The 20,083-nt window shown below is 38.0% G+C and overlaps 2 protein-coding genes across 2 annotated transcripts in view; both read right to left on the bottom strand.

The window, feature by feature from the left end:
• Positions 1–6,624, bottom strand: part of igsf9a (immunoglobulin superfamily, member 9a) — a 93,045-nt gene extending 86,421 nt beyond the window's left edge. The window contains exon 1 of the mRNA XM_005941374.2: positions 5,890–6,624. The gene's annotated coding sequence lies outside the window, so the exon portion shown is untranslated. The remainder of the gene's footprint in view (positions 1–5,889) is intronic.
• A 761-nt stretch (positions 6,625–7,385) lies between these two features.
• Positions 7,386–16,942, bottom strand: LOC102309364 (transmembrane protein 230). The gene is made up of 4 exons (XM_005941373.3): positions 16,815–16,942; positions 15,270–15,384; positions 14,499–14,621; positions 7,386–7,687 (listed from the first exon to the last, which is right to left on the bottom strand). The coding sequence occupies exons 2-4, from the start codon at positions 15,369–15,371 to the stop codon at positions 7,547–7,549; spliced, it is 366 nt and encodes a 121-aa protein (XP_005941435.1). The 5' UTR covers positions 15,372–15,384; positions 16,815–16,942; the 3' UTR covers positions 7,386–7,546.
• Between the last annotated feature and the right edge of the window lie 3,141 nt (positions 16,943–20,083).

Here is a 20,083-nt window from a genome sequence, read left to right as displayed (position 1 = left end):
GGCAAAAAATCAACTGCAGGACATTTTCCATCATTAAATTTGAACCAAAAATTCAGAGAGATGCCAAACAAAGCGGGCCGCACAGGTGAAGCTCTCAGCCATGGTAACACAGATGGTCTCTAGACATTTCCCACAGACGTATTATCCCTTCCTCTGACACTGAAAGGATGCACATAAACACAAGCACGGTGACAGCACAGCACTCTGGAAAATGTATAAAGCTATACTAAATGAGCCAGTAGCTCACAAAAGAAAGCGCCCTGTCTCGCATAGATTTATCAGCTGGCAGAAATAGAAAAGTCAGTGACAGGCATGCTGCTGCTGAAATTCTGCGTTGTTGCCATTTTAATCTACATAAGGAAAGAAATGGGGAGCAGCTGATTAATCATCACAGAGGGCACAGTCACAGATTTATCAGCAGCCAGCTCTCCTTTTACCTACCACAATTAAAACTTAAAGATAAAGGAGCTCCTCTTGCCTAAATGTTTTCATTCTGTTTCTCATCCATGCATTTTGCTGTGGTCCCTGCTTGTTTGGGCCTATTTTCAAAATATGTCTGTTACAATAGCACTGGTATCGATTTGGAAAACAACAGGTGCTGCATCCGTTAGAGAATATGAAACCAAGGGTATTTGTTTTGTGGGTTAGAACTGTTCAAGGCTGTTTGTATCTGCCAGCAAGCTACAGTAAATTGGACATTAGCCTCTGACCAGAGTGCAAGTAGAAAGGGGAAAGAAGTCAAATTGCTCATTTGCTGTGACCTAAAGAGGTAAACAACAGCGTTTAACAGAAAATGGTGCTTCAGCTTTGGACAAACAAAATCATTAATCCAAAGGCATGACTATAAATATTAAATTCCTATAGCGCTGCAGAACTCAAACTTCAGGCATGGTCCCGAATCGCACTAAAAGGCCTCCATAGGGGTTGGATTTGGATTTAAACAGATTATAGTGCAACTGTGAGGGAAACACAGTGAAGACAGTAATCCAAAGCAAAGCTTGCGCTGTGAATCACATGTGATACACGTCCATCAACACTTTAAAGCTCAGGGCACCGAACAGCCTCCAACTGAGATGAATACAACACATACTTTAACATCAGGTATTCATCACATATTTGAAGAGTTTTCAAAGTGTGCTCACACAGCGTGACACGCAGAGAATTTCCAAGGTTGCTGTTATGGTAGAGTGTATGTGGATTTAAATCTGAGCAAGCCCAAGAATGTGTAGTCATCGTAATACTAACAGTTAGGTACATCGGTTAATTAATAATAGCATGATGGCATAGTCTCACAATGGCAAAGCTATCATACACATACATACATATATACGATACTGGTATTGATATTGAACCGGTCGATACAGTGCTTTCGGTTATGTATCGATATGTATGCATATGTATAGAACAATACTAAAATTTTAATTTATTTTATCAACTTTTCTTCTGACGATGCTGTCTGTGTTGAGAGCTCAGTGGATCTGCGTTCGACTACTCCACCTAGGCTGCACTGTCTAGCGCAGATTCACTGAGCGCAGCACAAGCTAGCAAGACAGAAGCTAAGCTCGTTGCAACATGGCAAATTGAACCTCCCCCACCCTCATTCAGATCTGGCCTTTGGAACTAGTTTGGTCTTTATGTGAAGTATGACCCTGAAGGTAGGCGTGTCATGGACAAAAGTAAAACAGTATCTCGGATGTGCCACGCAATGCTCAATTACATGGGTGGGAATTACTGTGTTAGCGCAGTTAGCTCGTTAAGGTGTTGGCCGTCCAGCCCCATGCACTGGGAGATCCACGGTAGCTCGTTAACGGAGATTTGCCGTGTTGTGGCCTTAACGTCATTTCAGATTAACGCTGACAGCACTAGTGGGAACACAATGAATATCCGACATCATCCTAGTGCAAAGACAAGTGGAAGCAGACAAAAACAACAAGCACGCATGCTACAAACTTTACCCGAGTCATTTAGACAGCCGTTAGCACATGATCCTCCTTATGGGGACCTGATATGTTTAATATGCTGCTGAGAATATAGCCCAGAAGAAGCGTATAGTATAGCTTTTATTTTGGAAAGAGCCATTTCTCTGTAATAAACTCTCTTTTCCAAAGATGAGTGATTCCTCGATCAGATAGATTTTTTTTTTTATTACTTCAGCATTTGTTGTTTAAATTTAAAAACTGCACTTTTGAGTTAAAATATTTATTTGTGATTTTAATAAATGACAAATTAAAAAAGCATGAACATTTTTTTTGTATCGAAAAAATATCGAACCGTGACACCAAAGTATCGAACCAAACTGAACCGTGAATTTTGTGTATCGTTGCACCCCTAATATGTATTTGAGTGTATATATATATATATATATATATATATATATACACACACACACACACATACACGCCATCCCCTATACCAAAGTACTGTACTACTATGATAACCTGATGGTGGCAGAACAGGAAAAGTCATACTTTGCCAAAGTCATCAATTCAATAGCAGCTTAGCTTAATAAACTAAAAAGCCAAAAATGTCAACCGATGGTCCTGCTTTGTAGTGGACTACTATAAAACCAGATTTTTTACTTCCCTCCTTAAAGACTTGTGAGCTGAAATAAGAAACGCTGACTCGAAATTTTCCAACTCTCTAGAGTATTTCTTTTTTAGTACTTTGCGTGGTTTGGTCTCAAACTAGTTGAAAAAAAATATAGTATTCACACAACTTTTAAAAAAGCTATATAACTTTAATTATTCCCAAAAGAGTTCGGATTTACGTTAAAAGTACTTTTTAACATTTGATCTAAAATAAGTAGGTTTTTGAAGTCCCACAGTTCTGGCTTCCTACTGAGTTTGCATATACACAAATCAGCCACAACATTAAAATGACATCATCTTGTTACAGTGCAATATTCTGCAGTGGTATTCCTGTGCACTGGCATTCACATGGATACTTCTTTGACACGTAGCATGCACCAAAACATTAATGCAAGCCAACCACACACCCTTGTCTCCGCAGCTTCCCAGGTAGCAGTGCCCTCCACTAGCCCCAAAGGTCCCATGGCTTAAGCACAGATGTGGCCAGACAACAAAAGCCCTAGGGAACTCCGGCCAATCCACTGGTGCCAGGCACCACAGGAAGCTCCCATGACTCGTGGACCCATCCCAAGACCATGTGCTGATTTCATTACTGACAATTTTGCAAATGTGAGCTGTCATGTCATGAGTGCTGACTGTCAGCTCCCTCTCAGAGTTCATAAATACTGCGCATTGGCAATCAACCTGCTCTAACCCACCCTGTAAGTCTACATTGTATTTTTTCATGGCTTGCACATGGGTTAGAAAAAGCCCATTTTCAAAGTCAAACACACACTTTCCATCACAATAGGAACCTCTCTGTGTAGCTTGGTTTGATGTGCACTTAAGCGAAAATAGGGCATTCGAATTGAGAGAGAAAACTGGAAAAATAAAGAGGTTTTTTTTTTTTTTTGCAGTGTGGGTATTGCATCTCTCTGCTCAGAAGCCGTTCTGTGAATCCAGGTGAATGCCACAATCTTTACTTCATTTAATCCATCATCTAAAGGTTACAGAGCTGAGTCCCAAATCAAGAGCCGCAAGTTCCAGGTTAAGCTGAAGTCATAAATGTTGTCTTTCAAGCCATAAATAAATTGTTATAAATCCAAATTCACTGTCAACTACCATCTATATTAACAATGCTACCAAACATTTCAGATAATGCAGTTCTCTGTAAACTAATGGTCCAATTTTGAGCAAGTATTTGTCATTTCTCTGCTGTTATGCATGCTACTGTCTGTGTTTTGTTGATAACCACAGAGTCTTGACATCTGAATCAAATAACACAAGGTATCATCTGCTGTCTGTCTGCTGCTCTGCACTGTCAAATGCACCTTTCTCCAAAGCTCGTGCAACATGACTGGCCACTGCTGAAATCATTCAAAGCTCTGTGGTTGTTAGGGAAAAGATTTTATGACAAAGTGTTTAATCTTTGGGCTTGGAGAGGCTGTTGTCATTCCAAATGAAAGGGATAAACTCTGCATGAAAGTCTAAATCATTGGTGTCAAGTTAAGGTCTTCATGTCTAAAAAAAGAGACATGAAAGCATTGCTTTCATTCAACTCAAGGTTTAAAATCAGATGAAATTCAAACATTAGGGCAGTGTTTGCTCATAATATACAAGGCCAAATGTTTCAAATGAGGTGAGCATATGTACAAATGATTGTGAGTCCAAATCTAAGGATTCAGACTGCTCTAAATGCTTCTGTTCAAAATCTACTGTTTGCTTTAAGGGAGAGTGGCCTTAAAGGGAGAGGAACTGAAACTGCTTGTTTCCCACAGTGAATTAGTACTTTGAAGCAAGAATCGTGCAAAGAAACTCAGCAGAGTCAAGAATAAAAATATCAAGTTGGAAATGATCACAACAGCTCTGCTTTAAATTCCTGAAACACTTTTTTTCTTTTTAAATTCAGCTTTATCCTAAACATTGTACACAATTTTCATCCAAAGTTACACACGTTTTGGGTATTTCACCATAGTAGGGGCTTGTACGTTTCCTTTCTTTCTGTCTGCCTTTGCTCTTCTCTGTGGTTTAAAGTGGGAGGGGCTGAGTTTGTTAACAGGTGACAATAAGGGACCAATCATGACTTAGCAACATTTGAATCATAACACTATTGTATTTACAAAATTTAAATGCATAAACACATAGTAGATTAGATTTTTGTTCATGTAGTCCCAGCTGTCTGTTTTGTAAAGGGATACACTAATACATTACGTTTTCCTTTTTTAAAGGGCCATTGTATTGTGGTGCATTGCACTTTTAACTAGAATTTCAAACACTGAGCAGTTGATGGTTTCCACAGGTGTATTACACTGAAGAAACCACCTTGCATAGATGTTTTGTATGTTATTCAACCTAAAGAATGCCTTTTTTTATTTACACTGTTGTCGGTTTTTCTCCAGTATCAGTACTGGGCTCACTGGAACGCAGAAGCTTAAAAAAAAAAAAACCCACTGGGAATGAAATAGTTTTGTAGATAATGATCTACTTCAATCCACTTTAGGTGTCAGATCTGAAGTGTTTATTGCATATGTACTATTCAGGTGCCACCAAGTCCTGCTGAATTAATTGCCACTCTGCTCCCTCTGATGATATAAACTTTATGGAAAATAATATATAACGGGAAACTGCACCCATCTGGCACATCAGCAACCTCAATTCAAACCAAGAATAGAATTTCAAACCATTAAATGATGCTTGTCTCGGAAAGTTATGAGACCATTTCTTCCATAAGTGGTGAAATAAAGATAGACGGTGGGTTCAATATAAGACAATAGCAGAAAAATATGAGCTCTTATATGCTGGTTCTGGCTCTACATATTGCACTGCTGCTTGTGAAAGTTGTATCCATATGCGGCATAAAATCCCCTCCTTGTGAATGTACGGTGTTTATCTACTCACGCTCTAACAGCCAATATCTTAGCCCTGTTTTTCTCTAATAACGTGACTCCAAATTCTTTAATAATCTAAAGGTTGTCATTCTCAATTAAAGCAACAGCCATAAAGGAAAAACAACATACAAATAAATAATGTAAACAATAGAAAACAGACTTAAGTTTGCATTGGGACGTTTAAATTACTCATGGCAAATGGCTGTTCCTGAGTTTCTGTCAGTTTCATATTGCGCATTAGAATGAAAATCCCCCCCCCATAGAAACTTCATTACTGACGTTTAAATGCATGCCACAGTTCAGAGGATTGAGAGGGAACTTGGCACTCCACAGTTTGAGCTCCGAGCATTAATTTCTCATCTTTTTAAAGCTGCTGGAAGTCAGACACACTTTCAAAATCATTAACATCTTCTATTTTTTCTTACTTATCTTACCTGTAGCTCCGTTTCAGCCGCTGGCAGATTTTGCTTTTAAAAACACATCCTTCTCGAGTATTAGTCCAACTTGTGCCCGAGTTTGTAGACACCGGGTCAGTGGCTGAAAAACTAAAAACGGGCCTTATTCCTTTGTAGCGTTGCAAACTACCTGAAATTTGAGCGTTTTCCTTTTAAAAGCCCACCGGCAACAGGTGTTCATTTCACTTACAGGTGACAGCGAGGGATCGACGTACTGTGCTCTTCCTGCCCGAGTCCAACCTCCCCCCTCCCTTCTTTCCTTCCTCCCTCCGCTGCTTGCTCCTGTTTCCTTGTTATGTTCAAATGGCTCAAAGCAAAACAAAGTAAACTGACAGACCACAGTCCTATAAGCCCCTGGATGTTTGAGCCAATGCTGATTTAATAACTGTGTTTGTTTGTGCAGGCAGAGGATGAAAGGAGATTTTTTTTTAGCCCTTAATCCCTTGATGGCATCCAGCTTAGCGGTAACCACAAGAGGGTGTCCTTTACCTGATGTTGGTGGCCAAACGGGGAGAACAGATGTACTTCTTAGACAAAGGACAGACGTTTGGGTTTTTTTTTTTTAAACTTAGTGAAAGTTTTTCCTAAAATTGCTTTTTTGATCCCTGTCTTTCGCTTTTTGATATAGACACATGTTAACACAGATTATTTATTAAAGTGAGTCATGATTCTTTGCTAAACACTCAAGTTTTGATTCATGCAGTCTGACATCAAAAGCATATCTAAAAAAAAAAAAAAAGACTTTGCAGAGGATGTAATCCAGCTGTACCCAACAATCACAAAGGATAAAAAAAACAAAAAACATCAAACTTTTTTGTAGATTTGTAGTTTCATTTTTATTGTTGTTAATATTTTTAACTCCAGCAAGTGTATGCAAAATAACATTTTGGTAAATATTCAAAACCAAGCAAATGTAGACAAAAGGCAATACTTTTTAAGGGAAGTGATACTTTTTGGTTAAAAAATATACTTAACATCGTTAAAGTAATAAATCTTGATAGCAATACAAATACAATCTTTAGGAGACATGCAAGTTCCCATCGTCTTTTACGATGTAACACATTATGAAGCCACAAATTTAAAATACAAGATGCCTATTTGTACATCATTAAAGTACTATACAATAATCACACCGATTCTCAGTCGTGCACTCTAGGAATAGTAAATTAAAGGCATCTGTCAAAATCTATACTCACTGATCATTTCTTAATGTATGTAGTGAGGTGCGTAACAGCAAAAACATTGATGTGCTGTTTCAGGTAAGCAGATGGACTGATATCCACCAGTCACTGAGTGTTTTAATATTAATAAAGCTGCATATATATGTAAAGTCTCTAACTTCTGTAAAGCTTTGGCAGATATGTGAACACACAAGCCACATTTTAGGAAGAAAGTTAGGAGAAGAGAAAAAACAAAACACACACACACACACACACACACACACACACACACACACACACACACACACACACACACACACAAACAATAAATCTTTCAGTAAGCCCACCCAGACAAATACAGATATCTATCCTAAAATTATATGGTTTTACTCTTTGATACATACATTCAGTCAGAAAACAGCAGGCACCAAGATACACAATGAGGAAAAATAGGGGATGATTGGATGGTATTTGGTTCAGTCGCCAAAGTCTGGGATGTCATCATAGGAGTAACCCCGGTAACCCTTTGCAGCATAGTAGGCGATTCTCAAATGGTAAAATCCCGGAAGAAAAACGAGTATCCCTATGATGATGACAGGAATAGTGCGGTCGGGATGCTAAAAACATCAAGAAAAAAAATAAAGAAAATCTGGTAATCAGAAGGAATTTACACACTATGATTTCAGTTAGTTACCTAAATAAATACTCGTTAATGCTCACATTATTACATTCTGTAACCAAGTTTAGATAGACTTCATACATACTGAATACCAAATATTGCATTTAGTAGTAGAATGCAAGAGGAAGTCATTAAAGACTAATGTTCTCCATCATGCTTTAACATACTTACCTCAACACTGCCTGTCAGCATTACATGAACACACTCTATGCTGATGAGGCATGCAGCCATAATGACTTCATAGTCTGACATCAGATTTCATGTAAATGATAAGTCATTTCATATGCATGGCATCTAACAACCAGGAGGCAAAGGCCATCAACACCAAAGACATGTTTAATTTGTTTAATTTTACCACCAGATGGCAGTCTTGTGCTCAGAGTCACTGTAACCCTCAACCAGTTTTTTCTTCTTCTTCTTTTTTTTTTTTTTTAAAAGACAGGGACTGGGCTGCGGTAATGTCGATCATTTGTCTGTATTAAGCTTCTGAAATGTTCTATTTATCTGTCTTGTAAAGTGTCCACTTACAGCACCTTTTCTGATGGATGTCAGCAGGAGACTTCTCCTCACCTGCCAAACGAGATGGCTCAGTTGGCATGACAGTGGCCCTATATTTAGGCCACATGATAACTGAGCCACCACCATGAGAAGTGAGCAAGCTCCAATCATTAAGGAAGAACAGGCAAAGAATACAAAAGTCCCAGAAGATCAGGAAGTGAAAAAAAAGATCTTTAATTTCAGTCTCTTTGCATTAATTTGGGTGAACTGACCCTTGACTCTTCAAAAATAAATAAATAGGAATTTATTGCCTAAATTGGCTGCGTTCCTTCAACTTCTTTTCCCTTGGTTAATTTATTTTTTTGCCACTACAATGGTTGACTAGGCTGAGTCAAAGGTTCCCAACACAATGTTCACTGAAGCCCTTGACATGGTTCCAGTTGTATAACAACTGTTATCTAACACACACACACACACACACACACACAAACACACACACACACACACACACACAACAAAGATCAAACATTATTTTAGCCCCAAACCCATGCAGCCTCTTGCAAACAAACCTGTCTGATTTCTATTGCTGTAGTATCTATCGCTTGAAACTTGGATAATCTCCTAGTATTAGATATGCTATTTTAACTTGTGTGGGATAACTAGCAAGTACAACAGACTCATATACTCTGATGCTGCCTTCACGTCAGATCAAATTTTCTGCAAATACCATCTGCAGAGTAGGTATAAAAAAATTCACATTACCCTCCCACTGATAATGCGAATATGTGTAGGCTGAGTTATCTCCTCAGTGTCATGGATTTAGGAAGCAAAAACCCCAAAGGAGGGGTTCCACTGAAGTTTAAACTCCAAGCTATAAAATATCAAAATCATTAGTTATATTCAGAAACACATAAAAGCACTGAGACCAGTAAAAGCAAGAGCATAGCACAAATCTGACAGGAGGACTATAAAATCTCAGGACAGCTGTTCAATTATAGCTATTTAAGAACAAGAGTAACAGCAGCAGGGGTGTTTTAATTGCTGCTCAGGATGAAAGTTTGGATTTTTTGTTGGCTCTCCAACTGTGTGTCAAAAGTAGGGCTGGGTAATACCAACAGTGCTTTATTAGTGCAGACAGAAGTGTCTTTATAGTACCAAAAACAGTCATGTATAACAAGAATATCTGGCAGATTGACCGTCAGGGGTGATTCTAGGATCAGAGCTTTGGGGGTGCTGAGCACCCAGAGAGCTGCCCAGCCAGGCAAGATAAACTTTACTCGTCACGATGAGACGTCTTCCCCGTCTCTGTCAGTCCCTGCATCCTTAAATGTCTCCAGTTGTCCCGAGTTCCCTCTGACTGTCTCCTTGGTGCATTTAAACCCCTGTTCCTCCCTGTCCTCATCGTCTGTTGTCTTCGTCTCCATTATCAGTCATCATAATTTTACCATCTCTGTGCAAGTCTGCAAATTTCTTTATTAAATCATAAGATTCTTAAATTCATCAAGTCTCTCTGTGCCTGGGTCCTCATCTTAATACATGACATTACTGCTTTGTACATTTTAAAACAATTTAATCCCCACATTTGTGAAAGAAAAGCAAAACACATATTTTGAAAAGTCAGTAACAAAACCATCAAATCTGATAAAGGTTATTTAAATGCTGCAAATGAAGGATGGATTGGAATAAAAAAAATACATATCCTAACCTTAATTACTGGGGGAAAATGATGATTATGATCATAGTGAGTAAGAAGTTAACCGAGTGCATTTTTTGGACAGAGATTCCCTTTTAATGTGTATGTATAATATAATACAGATATATAAAAATACACTCCAAAAATAGAGTCCTTGAAATGTACAAAATATTGATAAATAAAATTATAAAAATGGAGGCAACTTTGCCTATGGTACAATGTATACAATGTATGAAAAGATCTTTACTGCACTAATATGGCTCTGCAGATTTTTTATTTTATTTTAAACTATGTCGCCTCACCTTGAGGTTGGCAAATCTGTCTATCACTTTTTGGTGATCAACTCTCTCAAGCAGTTTAACAGTTTCTGTTTTGCCTGTCACTATTCCCTGTCTGTTTTTTTTTACCTGGTTCTTCCTGACCTTGTACCCATTTTGAAATGGGCTAAAATCGCCCCTGTTGACCGTCTTGTTTACTTATTCTTGTCAGCAAATCAGGCTGGAACCCTTTATGCCTTCAGAACTGTCTTATCTATTTTTGGCATGGATTCATCAAGGTACAGGAGTCTGTGGTCTAGTCTCTAGAACACTTCTAGAGATTTTGGTCCATACTGACAATGCCAGCATCACACAGTTGCTGCAAATTTATCAGCTGATGCTCACTGGATATGCTCTCTTTTTTTGGACCATTCTCTAAGTTGAAGGCTAAGTGCACTGAGTTGCTTTAGATATACTGAGTTGATTAGATATTTGAGATATTTCTGTTAACAAGTAGTCAGGCAGATAACATCTAACTCAAGGAATGGAAAGGCTACACATAACAGACAACTTCGTAAACAACCAGTCAAACTGTATCTTTAGGTCCTTTGTTACTAGTACCTAGCAACTTACTTCATATGAGTCAAAAAATATCAAAGATAACACATTTTAAAAGTGTATAATAGTATTTTATATTATTCCCAAAGAGCTAGCCAATAACTTGGGGTATCTCCACATGCTATGCAGTGTGTGCTTAAAGGCATTTGAAGAAACTAGACAAGAAGGAGGATAAAAGCAGCACAGGCCTGACAAAAACAAACAAACAAAGAAACATCTACAACAGATGATCGGTCTCTGAACGTATTGTCCTTAAGAAATAGGGGGGGGGGGTTCCCAGCAAAGACCTGGCACATGGCCTAAGAGATGCATCTGGCCTTTCAGTTGATCCATCACCTGTTCACCAAAGCTTCATCAGAAATGGTCTCTGTACAAGGGTAGCTGCCAAGAAGCCATTCTTGAGGAAGGGAAACAGGAAGAAAAGGCTGAGGCAGAAAAACACATAATGTGACACTGAAAGTCATTGACTGGCCTCCCTAAAGCCTGCACCTCAACATTGCAGTGTGGGATCATCTTGACAGAGAATGGAACAAAAGGCAGCAAACATCCAAAGAAGAGCTCTGAATGTCCTTAAAGAACTGTTCCTGAAGACTACTTAAAGAAATTGCAAGAAAGCTTGCCTCAGAGGGTTTGGGCTGTGTTGAAGAATAAAGGTGGTCATACCAAACAGTGACTTACAAGCTCAATACAATTCTACCAACTGTTTCTGCCCTATATACTGTACGTTTCCATAAATCGCTATACTCATTTCCCATTTTGCCCTCAAAACACAAAGAAATGAGGAGTGGTTTAAGACTATTTGTTCTCTTTTGTCAGAGTTACATCTTTAGAATAATATCACACAAATGGCTGTATGCTAAGCATATAAATACAGACAGTAGCTATATAAAAAAAAAAAAAAAAAAAAACCAGGCAAATAGTGATTCTTGCTCTGTCCAAAGACAACATAGAAACAGACAGAAATACTGTGGCACGTGAGTCCCAATTAAATCCAACTTGTCATTTTAGGTTTTGATTCATTTCAGATTATGTGTGGATTTAAGATGCTCATTAATGAGTTTCATATCTTGGCAAGCACACCCTGTTATCGTTCAACTAAGCAGGTAAACAAAGCTAACCAGCTGGAGACTCCACCTTCAAATGAGAATGGGGTAGTTTTTCAACTGTCAGTAAGAAAGGAAACACATATTTCCAAAACTGCTACAAACTATTCTTCAAACACCGAAATGCATTATAGATGATGCCCTTCAAATGATGTAGAAAACATTTTCTGGATACATAAATCTTAGGGAAGCTGCAGAAGAAACACGAACATAAAGTAACATGCAGAGAGAGGTGATGATTTGACCCTTACAGCGAGGGCATGCGGTTGCATTTCTCTAGCATTTCCACGTAAAGGATCGATACAAAGCTGGTCTCAGTAATCATGGTTATTCTTTGAAGAAACATTTCTATCCTACTCTCATCTTTAAGTATAACAAAGCCCCCATCCACAGGGCACAAGGGGTCGATTCATGGTTTAATGAATTCCTCTGAGAAACTGAACTTGTGTTAGACAGAGGTGCCCACCACACTAATCAAAGTCCCAAATAGGACAATATCTATTTGACTTGCATTCCATCTTGGGGTGGGCAACATAGTCTTACAATTACACACAATATATCACAATGGAAATTATGCAATAATTACATTTTTTTGATATAGAAGAAGTACTGAACATTGTATCTGTGATTGCAGCTCGCAGGCAGCAACATTTATTAGTGAATACAAAGTAAAGGGAATATTCCAGCCTTCTTTTCCAATGAGTTCTGGTCAATGTTGACAGACTGCCTAATTTGAAGTGTGAATCTTTTGCCACAAGGTGCCAGCAGGAGCAGCAGCATTATTTTTGCTGCAATAGTGACACAGCATGAATAAAATGTAATAATAATAATAATGGATTGGATTTATATAGCGCTTTTCAAGGCACCCAAAGCGCTTTACAATACCACTATTCATTCACTCTCGCATTCATACACTGGTGAAGGCAAGCTACGGTTGTAGCCACAGCTGCCCTGGGGCAGACTGACAGAAGCGAGGCTGCCATATCGCGCCATCGGCCCCTCTGGCCAACACCAGTAGGCGGTAGGGTAAAGTGTCTTGCCCAAGGACACAACGACCAGGACAGAGAGCCCGGGGATCGAACCGGCGACCTTCCGGTTACAGATACGCTTCCCATCTGTAACCGGGAGGTAAAAGTATACCTCAAAATGAATCATAGCACCCCCAAAGACGTCTTAATTTTTTTGACAATATTTACTGTTTGTGTGACACACAACTAAAAATATAAAAAGCATTCAGTACTTGTTTGAGACATAACATTTTAACAACAAAAGTATAGATAACACCAGATTGTCAGTCCAACTCTGTAAGGAACTGTATATTGTTGTCACATATAAAATATCTTTCAGTTTTATTATCTGTCGTGTTGTATTGTGATTACTCTTCCAGTCATATGAGTGCAGTTAATTGCTCCAGTGATGCTCAGGTGAGTCATTTGTTTAATTTTGGATTGCACATCACCTCCTCACGTGCTTTCATAGCCTGGTTGCACTCGACTGCATTTTTTCCTGAAATGGTGAAACAAGCTTGTTGTTTCCACATTTTAGCAGGAACAGTTTTCTTGCATATTTATAAAGTATTGTGCTTATCTGAAGGTCTGATCTCTTATAGCCAATACTACTGAAGTAGTACCCTTTTATCACTGGCCGACACACTGCTCGCGCTCTCACAAATGTTTGGCTTGTGTCTTTGTTGTACATGCTAAATAAGGCATAGCGTTGTTATATCAGTGATAACATGACAGCACACTGAAGCTGCTCTGGCAGCATGTGGCAGTGAAAAACCTAACTTTCAGCCTGCTTCATAATCATTTTGAGCATAGTCCTAGACTAAAAAGAACATTTAATCACAATCCCCATTAGAAATAGTAGTTAGTCCAGGATGAGACATAATCTAAGTCTTGGAAACTAAACATTTACCTTTGTTTTCCCTTTGATTTGTCACCCATCTGTAGCTCTAAATACGTTTTAAACAGAAGAAGACAGGAGCGGCTCAGACAGAAGGAGTTCCTTCACAAATGAATTTCTGGGGGCTTGTATTCCTGACACAAGCCTTACCGTTGGATTTCAGAAAAGAGGAACAAAAGAAAATGACTTGGTAAACACTAACCGTTTTTTGGCAGCAGACAAGGAAATTGTTTTTCAACCTAAAGGCTGTAGATATGTTTCACTGAAAAGTCAGTGTATGGCCCATGGGCCAGGAAAAGCCCACCAGAGGGTCCAATCTGGCCCACAGGACGGCTTTGGAAAATGCGGATAATTTTAAAGGCTTAAACTTTGAAACTGTATTTTCATAAGTTTTACTCTTCTTAATAACAAAATATATAACCTATGGCATTTCACCAGAGCAAGTAACAAATACACTTTTATTTTTCAATTTTTAGTATCTATTTTTTTTATTCAACGTTTCTTTTTTTTTTTTTTTCACAAAGTGCACAATATGACATTTTCTGTGAATTCACACATCATTTCTGTTTAAGGACAAAGTCCTTCATTTCTTTACAGTAAAATTATTTTTGGTGTAAAGGCTCCATCAATGTAATTTTTTTTTGAACAGATATTAAACACACTAACCAAACTCACCTCAACCGGTATGATTTCTGCCAGAAAAAGGGCCCCAAAGATAATTAGTAAAGAGCCAATCAGAAACAGGAATATTGCCAGTGCAATCGCCTTGTATGGGATCTTTGGAGGGGGTTTCTTGAACTGTGAAAAGTGAAATTGTGGAAAAATATAGTTACTTTTCAATTTTGTACATCGGAATATATTGATATCATATGATTTCATGAGGCAGCTACTCAATCTAATCTACTTTAATGCAATTAGAATTTCCCCATCTCCAGATCAGCTTGCTTCCATGTTTAGCAACAAGAAATATCTCTTGCCCCATGACAATTGGAAAGCTCCTCTGTATAGTACTAATCTCAAAATCATGAATTCTTCCTAAGATTACATGGAAAGATGCTGGGATTGCCTAAATCCAAAGTACTGTGAACATTTTCCAAGATACTTGGAACAACCTACCTGGCAAGTAATTTAGAAATAATGCCAATATAACAAAGAGAACTGGCACTCTTTTAAATGCAAACAGTGATCACACTACCCAGTAATTTGATTATTTTTCTTCCACGTTTACTCCACTTTGTTTGTAAGTTAACTATGTACGACCTACTCATGATATTACTGTTGAAAGCAGCTTCATTTATCATGCCTAAAACTTTTGCAAAGTCGTTTTAATTACAGAGGGCCTCAGCTTTTACACAGAATCATTACTTAACGATTCATAACAAATCACTGCTGGTGGTGGAGAAATGTTTTAGTAACATTATGTCATCAATCTACAAAGTCTCTCACCTGTAAGTCTATGTAACCATCATCAGCAGCAGCCAGCCGTGAGTATTTGACCTTATTGTTAGATATTCCAGCAGTGAGCATGTTGCTTCTAGTTGTCATCATTATGGCATAGAAGCTGTTTGGAGAGAGAAGCACAGACAGGTAATCATCCAAGATGGCTACATTTATCTCGTTCGGTGTCGTGAGCTGAAGGAGAGCCGTCTATTTTTGATCTATCCAGAGAAAAACAACCTGACAACTAAAGCTCAACATTGACAGGGAAAGAAAAAAAAAAAAAAGGATTCTGCTCACTGATTTATAAAACTGCCCAAAGCATTTAGAAATAGAAAAGATTACTCAACATCCATCACAGTCGTCAAACTTATACATGCTCTCAACACAGATACGTTTTATAGGAACCATGAAATGCCGCTGAAATGGCAATCCCAGTAAAAAGACAGAGAGGCCAGTGACCGGGATACACTCATCTGCTCTTTTCATTTCCACTTCTGCTTGAACATGTAAACAGTGAACAGATAACTTCCTCAGATAAACCGGTTAACATTCAAATCAGGCAAGGTCATGGAATAGCTTGATTTAAAGTATTTATTATAGAAGAGAGATTTTGTGAAAAGGAATAGGGGAACTCCCCCGCCCCCATCTTTTCAGTAACAAATCCTTGCAGATAACAACTCAAGAGAATTTTGTGAGGGTCACTGCTTCTATTCCACACACAGTTTCTCCTATGCATCGCGAATAAGCAAGTCAGTGTTAATGAAAACAATTTAACCGATTATTCTGCTTCTCATGACGCAGCATCCATTCAAGAAAATAAAGAAAATATAAAAACCAAAATAAATACAGCAACACTGACCTACCCCAGAAGAACTCAGAGAAATCTGAGTACTCCTGTGATCTGATCTCTCTTAAGGCCTGTATTGTGTTTAATTTGGATCCCAAAAAGGAAGACTAAGTCAGTAAATAAAAACTGTGGACGCTATATCAACACAGTATACAGGAGCAATCAGAAACATCTTGTTATTTTGCTGACAGCTGTCACATCGATTCGACACAGAGCCATTTGTGATCAGGAAAGCTCAGGGTTATGTCAATAACGTCGTAGTGAATCACAAAATTATTTTCAGGGGGACTAATCTTGATGACTTTTTTTTTCTTCATTTATTTTTTAAATGAAGAAAAATTAACTTTAGTAATTTGGGGAATGGTTTTTAAAAAAAAAAAACACTGTGAGAAATTAAAGGAAATATAATATACACATATGTAACTAATAAGACGGTAGGGGTGCGTGTGCAATATTGACTTCCCTTATTCACTGAACTACGATAATACGACATAAAGCAGAGTTACTAGCATCACTTAAATTCACAAACCCTGACTTACCGTAGCAAATCGCCATTATTTTACTGTGTGCCAGTGCGCATTAATGCTAGCGAACTTTGGTTACCTAATTAGCTAGAACATTAGCCATTTAGAAGTTATGCTATCAAAAGCTAGCAAACATTAACAGACAGTCGCGAACACATAATGCGCGTTTCCTTCTCTCACCATTATCTGAGGTATGTACAAACAGCACACTTGTGTCCATGTAGCTCGGAATGCTCTCAGCGGCGCCACAAACACAGCATTGTTTACACCTATTAAAAACTACATCAACTTCCTTATTTTTGTATTCGTCATGGCGCATGCGCACACAAATGTCTCGTTTTAACTTTCTAATCAGTTAATTTAAACAACACGCAAACTATTAGATAATGAACACGGTGAGAAATATGAAAAGAAAGGAACAGAAAAAAAACCAAAACAAAAAATAGCACTAAAAGCATATGAGCAAAGAGCAATGTCAGCATGACATTAAACATAACCTAAAACAAAATACCTTTAATAAGGCAGAATGAATACATATCTAAGAAATACAAAGCAAAACAAATATTTCAATAAAGTGGAAAAAATAAAATGCAAGAAAGAAATGAGCTCAATTAATCACATAAAATAAAATTTAAAAAATGAAGGTGGCCCAAATGCAAAATTCTTAATAAAATCCAACAGAATGTTATGCTAAAAGCTAATTAAAGGTGCTCAATGTGTAAAAATATAAATGAAAATAATAAAATACAATGCATCAGTATTTTAAAAAAAACTATTTTAAAAGCTGGCTTCATAAATTCACTCAGTGTATTTCTAGTGATGGTTATTTTTGTTGAGAGTGACCAGGATGAACAGGATTAGAAATGACCATATCAGAGAGATAGCTTAGGTGATATTTAGAGACAAAGTTAGACAGATGAGGCTCAGATGGTTTGGACATGTGCAGAGGAGGGATAGTGGATATACTGGCCAAACAATGTGAAATATGAAGCTCCCAGGCAGGAGTACAAGAGAAGATATTGTGAAGGAGGATATACAGAACTTAGTGTGACAGAAAAGGCTGTTAGAGATAGGGTAAAATGGAGGCAGATGATCTGTGATGACCCCCAAAGGGATCAACCACAAGAAGGAGAAAGTGGATTTATTAAGTAAAATAGCTAAAATTCACAATAAAACTGAGCAAAAATGATTTACTAAATACAGTCAAAATAAATAAATGAGCAGCAGATATCAGATGGCCACAAAGTGTCTCAGTATTACAGAGTATAAAATGTAGTGGACAGTACAATACAGTGGCTCTGCATAAACAGTTAACATGAGAGACAATGATTGTCTGCTAGATAGACATGTTGTATTGCAGGCTGCCAGTACGCACAGACAGACTACAATTACCACTTAAATCCAAACCTACAGACAATTTAGAACCACCCTAATATGGATGTCTTTGGACTGTGGGAGGAAATCAGTGAAAGCCCACTCAGGCACAGAGAGAACATGTAAACTCCACACAGAAAGTGCACCAGCACTTAGAAAGTCCTTCATTCGATATTCCACCTCCATAAAAGTAAAGAGCCTTCTCAGCTAAAGTGTTGAAACTAGCTATTATGTTGGTGCGTTATAATTATTGAAATATTGTTGTGAAAAGAGAATACGTTATTATATAAGTAGCAATTTAAAAGGTGAAGCAAGTCAAGGTGTTTTTTATGATCTATAAAAAAACCACAAGATTAAAATGACTGAAAGATAAAGGGTATTAACTTTAGGCACCTTTTTAGTGTACAATGTTTTGCTTGGAAACCTTGGTTCCTGGTATCCATGCCACCCACATCAAGACTGCAGAAGATCATATGGACGTAGCATGTAACATGGCTTATATACACCGCTTTTCTATTTGAGCAGTCAGCACAAACTGATGTTAGCTGTCACTCCCCACCACACAACACAACAAAACATGCTCAGCAGTGTATTGGACAACACGACTCAAAGGGCTTGAAGCCTTCAATTCTTCCCAAAAACTTCCCCAGAGCTCAATTTTCTTGATGGATCGTCATCAGAACAAGCCTGACCTATGGAGACCCCATCATGAAACACAAAGGTTACTAAAAATCTGAGAACCAGATATCCTGCCCATACCCTGACGAGTCAGAGCTAAAAGGTTTTTCTCCAAATTGTAGTGTAAGTAAAAATATGGTTATAATGGGCATACCTTTGCAAATGATTCCAAGGTAAATCCGTGAATTAGCTGCATGCAAACTACAAAAGTAATGCATAAATAGCCCTTTCCTGTAAGCGATCACTGTAATGTAAATGGTTTGGTAATTACAGTGGTGTGAAAAAGTGTTTCCCCATTCCTATTTTTTTGTATGCTTGTCCCACTTAGTTGTTAAACATCATCAAACAAATTTAAATATTAGAAGACAATGACACAACTGAAACAAAATGCAGTTTGTAAATGAAGGTGTTTATTTTAAGGGTGTGAAAAAGTGTTTGGAACATCATACTAACAGTAAAATATGATGGTGGTAGTGTGATGGTCTTGGGCTGTTTTGCTGTTTCAGGACCTGGAAGAAAATGGAAGCATCAATTTACCACAATTTACCAAAATTGTGGGTAATCTGTTCATGACCTGTCCTGACGCAGACTTGGGTTCTACCACAGGACAATGATCGAAAACACACGAGGAAACCCACCTCTGAATGACTTTGGAGTGGCTTAGTCAAAGTCAAAGTCCTGACCTAAATCCGGTTGAGATGCTGTGGTATTACCTTAAAAAGGCGGTTTAAGCTAGAAAAACCCTATTCTGCAAAGATGAGAGGACCAAAATTCCTCCACAGGGCTGCAACAGACTCATTGCTAGTTATAGCAAAAACTTGATTGCAGTTGTTGCTGCTAAGTATGGCCCAACCAGTTATTATTGTTTATGTGGGCAGTAATTTACAAATTTGTAATTTGTAGCTTGCCATCACCAGTGTGTGAATGTGTGTGTGAATGGGTGGATGATTGTGTTAGCGCTATACAAATACAGACCATTTACCATTTTACCATTTAATTTTTTCATGCAGGGCCGTGTACGTTTGAATTATCTTCCCCCTTAATAATAAATACCTTCACTTAGAAACTGCATTTGGTCTTGACTTGTGTTATTTTGTCTAATATTGAAATTTGTCACATTTAACCATGACAAAAATACAAAACAAAAATGGAATCAGGAAGAGAGCAAATACTTTTTCACATCACTGTATATCGCAGAGGTGGGACCAAGTCATTGTTTTGCAAGTCTCAAGTAAGTCTCAAGTCTTTATCCTTAAGTCTCAAGTCTTTATCCTCAAGTCTCAAGTCAAGTCTCAAGTAATGTCAGGCAAGTCAGAGTCGAGTCTCAAGTCACTGGTGTAAAAGTCCGAGTCAAGTCACAAGTCTGAAACTTTGAATTTCAAGTCCTTTCGAGTCTT

This window comes from Haplochromis burtoni, unplaced genomic scaffold (genome assembly GCF_018398535.1).
Source record: "Haplochromis burtoni strain Fernald_Lab_line unplaced genomic scaffold, NCSU_Asbu1 Contig_298, whole genome shotgun sequence".
Taxonomy (NCBI): domain Eukaryota; kingdom Metazoa; phylum Chordata; class Actinopteri; order Cichliformes; family Cichlidae; genus Haplochromis; species Haplochromis burtoni.
The sequence above is the reverse complement of the archived record's forward strand: the minus strand, read 5'-3'. Positions and strand labels throughout refer to the sequence as shown.

Coding starts and splice junctions, on each gene's coding strand:
- LOC102309364 (XM_005941373.3), bottom strand. CDS start 15,371: ATGATGACAACTAGAAGCAACATGCTCACTGCTGGAATATCTAACAAT. Junction 14,622..15,269: donor ATGGTTACATAGACTTACAG/GTGAGAGACTTT, acceptor CACTTTTCACAG/TTCAAGAAACCCCCTCCAAA. Junction 7,688..14,498: donor CAGAAATCATACCGGTTGAG/GTGAGTTTGGTT, acceptor TGATGTTTTTAG/CATCCCGACCGCACTATTCC.